Source organism: Micromesistius poutassou (genome assembly GCF_964030765.1).
Source record: "Micromesistius poutassou genome assembly, chromosome: 9".
In the NCBI taxonomy this organism is placed as follows: domain Eukaryota; kingdom Metazoa; phylum Chordata; class Actinopteri; order Gadiformes; family Gadidae; genus Micromesistius; species Micromesistius poutassou.
The window spans coordinates 9,116,090-9,128,264 of NC_140279.1; the positions used below are offsets into that span (position 1 = coordinate 9,116,090).

Here is a 12,175-nt window from a genome sequence, read left to right on the forward strand (position 1 = left end):
GGTTTAGTGATGGCATATATTCAACTTTTGCCTTTTCAAATGCACCATTGGTTTATAGCCAATTGTCCACAATACCCAACCAAAATTAACATGGGATATGGAGTAAAACTTTCAGTTTTGTAATATACTCTTTCAGAATCAATACCTCCCTTTGAACTGGTGGCATAGGCATATTTTTAGAAGTACTGCATCTCCACCTTGTGGTCTCAAGTGTGAAAAGCATGATTTTTTTTGTGACTGGTGAACCAGTTCAGAGCATTTCTCTCTCCACATTGCCAAAAAATATGTATATTTATAGGCAGTGCCATAATAATTGTCTTTCTTAAAATAATAGTCTTAAAAATCTTTAGGTAAATAAATGGGTGAATGTGGGCCCAAAATTGAGAAGCGCTACAAGGGCCTTCCCAGCATGCTGATCAGCAGTGTTGTGCAAGTTCACACTTCACATGAACTAGTTCAAAGTTCAGTTCATACAAAAGAAAATTAATAAATTCACGTTCATAGTTCACCAATTCAGTTTTGAACTAGTTCATGTTCAGTTCATTAACAGTTTTTTTAGAAACCGAAGAAAAACTGTTGGAGTGAGTATTCTGTGCTTATCTTTTAAAATGAATCCTCTCCATTACCAGCTGTCCATCACTACAATCTCAAATTGTTGTGGATATTATTTGTACACAACATTCATCACAACTAAGGCAGTAACTCTATTTAATAAACATGTCATCTGGACCTAAGCATCAATTCAGAATGTCACAAAATCTGAACTAGTTCAAGTTCAAGTTCTTTGGTTAAAAATATGTTACGTTCAGTTCAAAGTTCATAGAAAAATTAACTTCTTCAATGAACTAGTTATTTTGAACTTGTTCATGCACAACACTGCTGATCAGGTCTGGTCAGTGGTATGAGGAACGCCATGCAATGGAATTACACTTTAACACACAATGCGACCATCTGCTGTAATTGTCTAACAACCCTTTATGTACTCCCTGCTTTCTGGGAAGACACAACACTCCCATCTGTAAGCTCCACCTTTGTATAGAGTAGGGCTGCTCAATTAAACGTATATTAATCAAAAGCACAATTATGGCCTCGGCAATGGGCCAATCATGAGTTCAAAATTATGAACACATGTTTCAGAGTTCTTGCTATTTCATATGTTCTTTGTTCTTTCGAGCTGGACCATCACACACTGTGACCATCTTTAGTTTATACTTTAAACTCACTTGAAAATGATACAGGCTGAAGGAGTTGGTGCCGAGATTCTGCCACAGATCTGCCTATAAGCTAATATCATTCAATCATATCATCTGGCCTCTCACCTAGGGCTCTCCAAGATATCTGTACTCAGCAGAGCTTACTCATGTTTGGTAAGGCAGGAGTATGCTCTGGTTGGTAAAGCCATTCTGGAGAGTCCCATGGATCACCGAGGCACCCAAGCCTCCACGCCACGTCAAGGCAGAGTCCATGTGGAGGTTATTTTTATTTTTATTTATTTTTTATACAAAAAACAAATAGGGAAATCGATATTTATCCTAAAAAACAAATTAAAAAAGGGAAATCTATATTTCTCTGAAAAAACAAATTAAAAAAGGGAAATCTATATTTCTCCTAAAAAAATAAAGGGAAATCGATAATTCTCTGAAAAAACAAATAAAATAAACTAATATTTCTCCATCTGCCTTCTCTGGGCCTTGCTGCTTGTAGTTGGGATGGGGTTTAAAATCAAAAGGAGAAAAAGCTAAAAAAAAAAATACATCAGTTTGATTTATTCAGTCAAGTACTCCATTTCTTAGCATCCTTTGATGTACTCCGTGTAGGCTTGTCTGTTATAAAGTGTTTTGTCAAGGCTGATGAGGTCAATCTCCTCTAAGATTGGTTCCTCACATTCTTGAGGAGGTTTTGCCTTTTTGGTGGGTTTCTGTTCTTTGCCCATTCTGTGTGGGACTGAATGGTGCAGCATCCACACACTTAGGCCAAACACCTTTGGTAGAAGGAACCTTCCCTGAATCAACCGGCTCTGTCGTTTGGACTGGGGGATTGGCATGTCCTGAACCAGAACCTTCAGCTCCTCATAGCTGACAGTCATTGTTCATGAGCAGACCAACACAGCTGACAAAAGTCAAGACTGTGAGCTGGTCCGTCCTCGTCAGTGAGGAGGGTAGGGCATGCCATGGTCTTTGTACCTCTCTAGAGTACGGGGGTATGCCAGGCCGCGCCTCCCCCATCTCCAGGCATACGTCACCTGTGAGTGACGCAGCTTGGGCCAGAACGGAAGGTGCTGAGTTTGGCTGAGAGCAGCTCAACATAGTCATTTGCCTTCCATGTGACTCTGTTAGAATTTTTCAGGTCGTTGAACTTGATCACTGGGAAGAGTTTTGTTTAAGTATTCCCAGCAAAAGGCAATGGGACACATCATGGCCAGTGTTCTTGGCCATTTCCCGTGCCCTCCTAAAGGTTTTTGGGTAGAGGAACACATCTCGAGTGGCCAGTTGTTCAGCCAGTCCCTCGATGGTCATCAAACCCTTTATCATCCAACCATCACGTATGGTCGGATGATAAAGGGTTTGATGACCATTGAGCTCAGCTCTCCAAACTGGACAAAGAAATTGGCCTTGTAGAGGTCTTCCAGGAGGACCGTAATCAAAGCTGCACCAATGGGTGATGGTGCAGCTCCAACATCAAGCAGGGAAGACCCGCTTGATGTTGGTTTGTAATACCTTGTTCCTTGTCCACGAGTGGAGTGGTGGAGGATCTTCACCCACAGAGGCGCTGTTGTAGGGAGCCAGTCCCAGGAACCCACGGTAATGGGTGAGGCTTCTGGGGTTCACCAAGCATGTCCCCAAGGAAGCACTGAGCTGGAAGTCGAGCTGGAAACTTCAATGATCAGGCAGCACAAAGTCTGTTGTGAACGTGCATTTGGACGTCCATTTATTGAAGTTCAGCATTTCCTTGTGTCCAAGTTGTTTGATAGTGTGAAACTGTAAATAAACCAACGCAAAATATACTATGAAATACAAATACATACGATGACATATAAGCAGAAATAGTTCCTTTAAACATTGCTGAACTTTTGCTGTACTTACAAACAAAGCTTCTCCAAAGCTTACACAGGCAGATTATTTTTATTTCTTCATAGGTCCATGAAATGAACAGAGATCCTGAACATGACTGGCTTGACAAGAACATGGCTGCCAACCTCTTAACCAATCAAGACACTAATTAACATGTGACTTGAACAACCAATGAGAACACAAACCTCTACATTCACAGGAAAAAGCTGCATTCTACTTTTCTATTTTTTAAACTAGGGTTAGGGCGCGAGCCCTGAGTCTCACTCCAGCCAAAGTCCCAAAGTTGGCAACCCTGGTTTAACTTCTCTGGAGCAGCGTTCCAACACAAAAATATAGTATTTGACAAATGTTCAAACAACATAACATTTTCTAAAAACCTTCTTGTGATACGGTGAATAAATATCACAGCTCTAGTGATTATTCTTATTCTTCTCATCGTTTTGATCCGCACTCAACGGGAAGAGATGCCTTCAAGTATAGTGGGAAAGATCAGTTTCAGAAGGTCCAGCAATCCACTTAAGTTAGGAGAACGAGGAGATGGGAGGAGAGGTGGAGGTCCTGATGGAGATGGAGCTCCACCTTCCTAAAGGTCCTCCAAGGGGAACAGAGGTGGAGGTCCTGATGGAGGAGAGGTGGAGAGATGGAGGGGTCAGGGGGGTCAGGGGTCAGGGGTCACGTCTGGGAGGCAGAGTCTCTTGTCGTCATGGCGATCCTGGTCGCTGGGGGACCCGCAGCGCTTTCCAACACAACCATCTGAGATGGGAAAGGAAAACCAGTTGGTTACCACGTCGATGAAGAAATTTGGTCAAAGGTCACCATGGAAACAACAGTATAAAGATGGAATGAGGTTCTTTCAGGTCAAAGGTCACAACAACCAGTGAGACCAGACAGAAACCAGTGTGACCAGACAGAAGCACTCACTGGTCAGGCTGGGGGACAGCAGGGGGCGTTTCTGCCACTGTAGAGACAGGAGTCAGAGGTCAGACTCTATGAGAACATTAAACCAAGCATTACAGTGATTATGTTATTATTACCATGGCTAGTATCAGAACATTAAACCAATCATAACAGTTATGATGTTATTATGACCACAGCTAGTATGAGAACTATCAAAACAGTAATGATGTTATTATGACCACAGCTAGTATGAGAACCAATCATAACAGTAATGATATTATTATTAATTAAATTAAAAACATAATTTCTGTTATGATAATAGCAATGATATTATTACCACGGCTCGTGAACACATGTCTGAACACAACAACATTTCAACCTTTCTCTGTTTACAAGTGAAGACAGGAAAAATTAAAAGAGAAATGTGGACCATCACCCATCACCGATTCATCCATCATCCGTTCATTATCAGTTAAGCTTAGGGAGAGGTTAAGGTTAAGTCTAGGGGAAAGGAGAGGTTAAGGTTAGGGGGAGGTTAATGTTAGGGCTAGTGTTAAGTTACCCTTTATTGTCCCTTTTTGTGGGAAATTCTTTCTCTGCTTTTGACCCATCCGGGAGCCGGTGAACACCCGGAGCAGTGGGCAGCCGCAGTGCAGCGCCCAGGGAGCAGGTGGGGGTTTCAGGTGTCTTGCTCAAGGGCACCTCATCCGTGGATGAGGACGTAGGAGAGTGTTGCATAACCACCCGTCCATATTTTTGCCTACCGGTCGGGATTCGAACCGGCCACCCTCCGGTTACCGGTCCAACTCTTAAACCAGTAGGCCACGAATGCCCAATGTGGGCATCCGTAGTAGTAGTGGAAGGGAGGGGTTAAGGTTAAGGCTAGGGGAAGGGAGGGTTAAGGTTAGGTTTAGGGGAAGGGAGAGGTTAAGGTTTGGGTTAGGGCTAGGGCTAGAGGAAGGGAGAGGTTAAGGTTAGGGCTAGGGGAAGGGAGAGGTTAAGGTTAGGGTTAGAGCTAGGGCTAGGGGCAGGGAGTCCATCATCATTCATCTATTCAGTCTTCATCCATCTATCATCCATCATCCATCTATCATCATTCATCCATCCATCATTCATCATCCAACTATCATTCACCCCTCCACTCCCCCTCACCCCTTCACCCTGCGACTCACTATCAGCTTGGAGGGCCCGGTCGGGTCCCTGAAGCGGAGGTAGGAGATGTCCCCCTTGTCCTTGCCCGCGTCTTGGTCCGAGGTGAAGACGTGGGTGACTCCAGCTGCCCGGATCAGAGGAACGCACTCGTCACACGGGCACTTGGTGACGAAGAGCAGGAGCCGCTGCCCGGGGCGCACCTCCCGGCTCCTGGGGGCCCCACACACATGAATGAATACATGAACAGCAGGAGGCACACCTCCCGGCTCCTGGGGGCCCCACACACATGAATGAATACATGAACAGCAGGAGGCACACCGGGCTCCTGGGGACCCAAACACATGAATGAATACACTTGGACAGCGTTCTGCTCAGTGGATGATGTCTAAACGTTGTTCTGAATGTGGTTCTGACCTGAAGGTGAGGGCGTTCTGCTCAGCGTGGATGATGTATCGGTACTTGGTCCTCCCACGGTCCGGGTGTTTGGTGTCCAGTTGTGGGTACTGGGCGTACTGGGAGCCCACTGGGTAGGCGTTGTAGCCACAGCCCACCAGATAGAGTCGGCCGGTCCCGTCACCACCATCCTGGGGGGAGCAGGACGATTAGAACCAAGACATCTTTAAAAGGACTTAAAGGTGACATATTATACCACCAGGTGTAAGTGTGATTAGCCCTTACAAGCCATTTTGAAAATATGTGTCTTCTGACATCACTAGTGGGCGTGTCCACCTAGATGTGTGCTGGATAGATCAGTCTACCAGCCTACCCAGTGGACTGAAGCAAACGTTGCTCATCTATCCAGCACACATCTAGGTGGACACGGCCACTAGTGATGTCAGAAGATGCAGATTTTCAAAACGGCTTGTAAGGGCTAATCACACTCACACCTGGTGGTATAATATGTCCCCTTTAAGTCACCAGAACATAAACCACAACATCTTTTAAAGGACTTAATTCATCAGGACATAAACCAAGACATCTTTAAAAGGACTCATCAGGACTTAAACCAAGACATCTTTAAAAGGACTTCAGTCACCAGGACTTAAACCAAAGACAACTTTAAAAGGACTTATCAGGACTTAACAGCCCTGATGGATGATCACCTCCAGAACCCCCTATGTCCATCTGACATCAGAAGTGACCATCTGGTTCCCATACATGGTGAGGTCTTAATTACTTAATGAGTCTTTACTCACCGGCTCCCCAAATGGTCATCAGAAGTGACCATCTGGTTCTCATACATGGTGAGGTCTTAATAACTTAATGAGTCTTTACTAACCGACTCCCCCTCCGCCCAGATCACGGCTCCGACGCCCACCTTGGGGTCCTCTGAAAGAGACACAGAGCCTCTGTTAGGAGCGAGCGAGGGGTCATAGCTCCTAGACTCATCTGGTTAGAAATAGATGAGTCTAATCTATTTCAATCTATTTCTATAGAACAACAGACTCAAACAATCAAAGCGGATACAGACCGCTTGAACACAAATTGCTTTAGTGAAGCCATGACCTCTGACCTACCACCACCCTGTGTGTGTAGGGTTCAGCACCATGACATTTTACCAGTGTAAATCAGAAGTCTCACCTGTCCTGTAGGCCAGCAGTGTGGCCTGGATGATGCAGTGGCGAGCCACGTCCTGGGAGACGGGCGGGGGGGCCGGACCTCTGGGGGCCACGTCCTGGGAGACCGGCGGACACCTGGGGGCCCGGTCTGGACTCTCCTCAGAGGGGCCCAATGGGGGCGTCGGGGCCCTTAACAAACCAAGGAGCAGAGGACCGTTACCAGGAGGGACTGGATCTAGACCAGTGATCCAGTGGGAGTCATGGTCCAACTGCTCCAGAAAGTATCATGATCTATTTATCTATCTATTTATCTCTATATGATCTATCTATCTAATTATATGATCTATATATATATATATCTCTTCTGATAAATACTGTAGGTACAGTTTTTCAACTACAGGTTTTCTGAAAGATACTGTAAGTACAGTGTGTAAACTACACAGGGTTTCAGATGGATACTGTAGGTAGTTTGTAAACTACAGGGTTTCTGATAGATACTGTAGCTGCTTTCACATATGACCTCCGTCTTTTCTCCGCATTTGTGGAGCAGGAGGTTCGACCGTGAGGGTCATTCACACTTATTCACACTTGATGCCCGATATGCGGAGATCTGTGTCGCTCAGTCATCAGTAGAATCTCCGGCTGCTTAAAGGGGGCGGGCTTGCAAGGGGCGGGATATGACGTAGGGTCGAGGTTCGCAAGAGGCGGCATCGGGTTTGTTTTGGTTTGACCACAGACAGCGCGCAGGCAGAACGGGCAGAACTCATCGCGATCATCTTAAATGTTGCTGCAGTGATGCATATATTCCGTTGCATCCACAACATCCGCATCGATTGATGAAAGATTGGAGCATGAGTTATAGACAAATAGAAGAAACGACAAACAAGAAAGGCGTCGCGAACGACTGGGTTACCGGAGGAAGAGAGCGTCTTTTTTGGCTTCATTTCACATCAAACAAACACTGGGACAAATGTAGTTCATTTCTGTGTTTAACTGAGAAAACAAGGAGTGGAAGGAGGTAATATAATGTTCAGCTAACTGTTGTCAATAATAAGTGTTAACGAGAGTTAGTGAATGTGTGTGCGTGAGAATGGCAGTGTGTGTGTGTGTGTGTGTGTGTGTGTGTGTGTGTGTGTGTGTGTGTGTGTGTGTGTCGACTACGGTTTGGGAGCCGACAGCAGGAAAGGTGTAACATATTAATAAAAAAACATTTTCTATATACGCGTGCAGCTGTGAATGTATTGTAATTTATTGTATGATGCGTACTTAGGGGGTTACGATAAGACCTATCATTTAGCGTTCACCGCGAATGACTCTGAAAAGCAGTGCCACATTAAAATATTTTTTTAACCATTCAGCAAACAAAGGGCAATAGGCTGATTATCGATTAAGGTGCGGGTGCCACTTAATGACATGCAAACGTAGACCGAAGCGTCATCAACACGCCCACTCAACTGGTGTGAAATGCCGACATCCTACTGCTCATTCACATATAAGGTAATTAGCATTTCCTCCGGAGAACATACTACCTCGGGGCATAGACGGATTATGATATATCGGGCCCCTGGGCACGTGGACTTCGCAGCACCCCCCCCCCCCTCCCCTTCCAACATAAACACACGCACCCAGATACACACACTTATTGGCGATAATAAGTCATTGGCCTACATTCACCTGCAAGGATTTGTAGCACAGGAAAGGCAACCTCACAATAATTATTACAAATAAATGCATCGTTATTTAAACAAAACAGGATTTACAAGGGTTGCCATTTTTGGCGATTTGAATGAATTTCGTTAGTTTATAATATTAAGAATACTAAAATATCCTCCAACACTAACTCCGGTACTGGTGGTGGTGGTGGTGGTAGCGGCACGTTAGTATTTTTGCTAGCTCGTTGCTCTTCATCTCCCGTAGCAGCGGGCTCCTGAGCTTCTACAGTAGATTGTATGTTTGTTTTTTTTAATTGGGAAATACGAGGTACCTGTAGCAAGGCAGCAGTTTCTCTTGTTTCTTTTTGTGAACAATTGTTTCTTTTTTAAATTTTCGCTTAGCTGCTCCACTTAGAGTTCGCCATGTTTAAATCACACAAACTGAAATAGTGCCCCCTAGTGATCTTTTTATAAAAAAAATTACTCAGTAGTAATAGGCCTACTGAACTGAATTGAATTTTTGTATTTCTCTACTGATTGCTTCGACAATGCAACATTAAAAGTTACTAACAGTGGGGCCCAAGGGCCCCCCTGAGCCCCTGGGCATGTGCCCGGTGTGCCCGTGCGGTAATCCACCCTTGCCTCGGGGGTAGTATTTTTTCAGGAGGTCCAACGTCAGGATATGTCATTCACATATACGGCACCTCCGTAGAATAGACAGAGAATAGACGGATGCACGTCCATATGTGAAAGCAGCTTGTAAGTACAGTTTGTAAACTACACAGGGTTTCAGATAGATACTGTAGGTACAGTTTGTAAAGGGTCACCTCACCTGGGTGTAGCTTCGTCCCCGGCGCAGTAGAAGCCGTGGTGGAGCAGGGGCAGCCCTGCGCTGATGGAGGCCAGCAGCTCCACCAGCTGCAGCATGCTGCTCCTCAGGGTAGAGAGGTCCGGGTCCTGGCAGAAGGCCTCCAGACCCAGCAGCTCCAGTACCGCCCGGTGCTCCCGCTCACACGGGATCAGGAACGCCCGGGACAGCTCCTGGAGGTGACTCCTCCGCTGCCTGGGGAGCAGGAGGGAGGAAGAAGAGGAGGAGGAGGAGGAGGGAGGGAGGGAGGAAGAAGAGGCGGAGGAGGAGGAGGAAGAGGAAGGAAGAAGAAGAAGAAGAAGAAGAAGAAGAGAGAAAGAAGAGGAGGAGGACGACATTTTGTTTTAGTCAGGTAGACAGAACGGCAGACAGACAGACATAGAGACAGACATACAGGCAGACAGACAAACAGAGAGACAGACATACCTCCTGAACAGCTCCTCCAGGTCCTGCTCCGGCTGGTCTTCCTGGACCCGCTCCATGAAGTCGGAGGTCCTGGATTTCAGGTCCACGTACTGGGGCAGACCAGGGGCCAGGGGGCGCAGAACCACGACCACCGGGGGCCCGCCTCCCGCCCGCAGCCTCTCCACCGCCCTGAGGTCCAGCAGGGCCTCCGGGCTCGGCCCCGCACCAGGACCCGGAGCGGGGGACTGGTCCGGACCAGCACCTGGGAGCACGCTGACCTCCGGGTCCCCAGGCCAGAAGAAGACCTGACTCACCCCCACTGAAACCAGGAGGAGGAGCATCAGGACCAGGACTACAGAGGACCAGGACTACTGAGGACCAGGACTACAGAGGACCAGGACTACTGAGGACCATCAGGACTACTGAGGACCAGGACTACTGAGGACCAGGACTACTGAGGACCAGGACTACTGAGGACCAGGACTACTGAGGACCATCAGGACTACTGAGGACCAGGACTACTGAGGACCAGGACTACAGAGGACCAGGACTACTGAGGACCAGGACTACTGAGGACCAGGACTACAGAGGACCAGGACTACAGAGGACCATCAGGACTACTGAGGACCAGGTCTACCGACTATAGTTCTAGTTAGTCTCACCTCACTGGAGAAGTAGAGCTGTACTCTACTCTAGTTCTAGTTATACTCTAGTTATAGTCATAGTTATACTACAGTTATAGTCATGGTTATAGTTATACTATAGTTAGGGTTATAGTTCTACTTCTAGTTATAGTTCTACTACAGTTATAGTTATAGTTCAACTCTAGTTAAAGTTAAACTCTAGTTATAGTCATAGTTATACTACAGTTATAGTCATAGTTATACTATAGTTATAGTTATAGTTCTACTTCTAGTTTTATTTATACTATAGTTCTAGTTCAACTCTAAACTCCAGGTCTAGTTACCGTTGACCACCATCTTGAGGCAGACGGAGCAGGGCCGCCTGGAGAAGTAGAGCTGGCTGCCTTCTAGCCCCGCCCCCCCATGGCGGAGTACCGCCTCCTGGCCCGCGTGGAGGAGGGGCCCCGAGACGTGGAGGCCCCTGACCCGGCCACCACGGACCACCACCAGACCACAGGGCCGAACCTAGAGAGAGAGAGAGAGAGAGAGAGACAAACACACACACACACACACACACACACACACACACAATCAGTTTCTATCTGTGACGGTGGGAATGTGGAAAAGAATCCTGTGTGTATATATGTGTGTGTGTGTGTGTGTTTGTGTCTATGTGCAGTTGTATGTATGTACATGTAGGTGTGTATTTATGTGAGTGAGTGTCTGAGTGAGTGAGTGAGTGAGTGTCTGAGTGAGTGAGTGAATGAGAGTCTGAGTGAGTGAGTGAGTGAGTGAGTGAGGGTCTGTCCTCACCCCCGGGTTGTGGTCCGGTCTACGAATCGCCGGGTCATGGTCTTCAGGAGTCTCTCTGGGGAACCTCTCCATCCACAGGCTGAGGAGGGTGAAGAGGTTGGCCTGAGACAACCGGGGGACCTGACCTAGAGAGGTTAGTTATAGTTAGTTATAGTTATAGTTATATAGTATAGTTATACCCAGGACAGACATGGAACCTGACATATAGAATGGTTATAGTTATATAGTAATATAATAATAACACTATCTGTATACACTTACACCAACAGTACCACCAGTACACACTAACACTACCAGTATAGTTAGTCTGTACACTACCACTACCCACCACTACTAACACTACCAGTACATACCAGTAGTACTCCCAGTCCAGTCACCAGTACATACCAGTACTCCCAGTCCAGTCACCAGTACTCCCAGTATTCCCAGTCCAGTCACCATTACTCCCAGTACTCCCAGTCCAGTCTTCAGTACTCACAGAATTCCCAGTCCAGTCACCACTACTCACAGTACTCCCAGTCCAGTCACCAGTACTCACAGTACTCCCAGTCCAGTAACCAGTGCGCTCACCTTGTGGTCTGCAGTCGGTCTGCTTTTCGCGGCTCTGCGTCCGCTGCTCCTCGCAGAGGTTGTCTGTCTCCATCCTTCCTCCTGCTGTAATACTATATAATATATAATATAATATAAAATATATAATATAATATATATATATATATATATATAGCAGTCTGTGACGGACTACGGTGACCCGATTGAAGCTCTCATTCCAATTTCCGACAACACGTCCACTTCCGGGAATGAAGCACACTGGTCCGACCGACCTGTCACTGTCATGACACCGCCCATAGACCGCCCCCTTTCTGAACGGTTCGGGTTCCGGAAGTACCGCCCCCTTTCGGATCTGCTCTGGTTCAGGAAGTACCGCCCCCTTTCTGAACGGCTCGGATTATGGAAGTACCGCCCCGTGGAGTCAATTTCCCATTCATTTTTAATACGTTTTGTAATATTTTTAATACAAGTTTTGTATCTATATATGCAATCCGGTGTGTGGTTGCTAAGACAACGAGCGTGGTTAATATTATATAAGGACTAGGGCTGTCAAACGATTACAAATTTGAATCTAATTAATCACAAG

At 46.3% G+C, this 12,175-nt stretch overlaps 1 protein-coding gene across 1 annotated transcript; it reads right to left on the reverse strand.

Moving 5' to 3' along the window:
* Positions 1-2,911: 2,911 nt before the first annotated feature.
* cdadc1 (cytidine and dCMP deaminase domain containing 1) lies at positions 2,912-11,828 on the reverse strand. The gene is made up of 11 exons (XM_084472712.1): positions 11,611-11,828; positions 11,041-11,165; positions 10,572-10,752; positions 9,626-9,923; positions 9,164-9,394; positions 6,702-6,868; positions 6,400-6,449; positions 5,535-5,704; positions 5,141-5,330; positions 3,993-4,029; positions 2,912-3,824 (listed from the first exon to the last, which is right to left on the reverse strand). Exons 1-11 carry the CDS (start codon positions 11,681-11,683, stop codon positions 3,730-3,732), a joined length of 1,617 nt encoding a protein of 538 aa, XP_084328838.1. The 5' UTR covers positions 11,684-11,828; the 3' UTR covers positions 2,912-3,729.
* Positions 11,829-12,175: the final 347 nt, after the last annotated feature.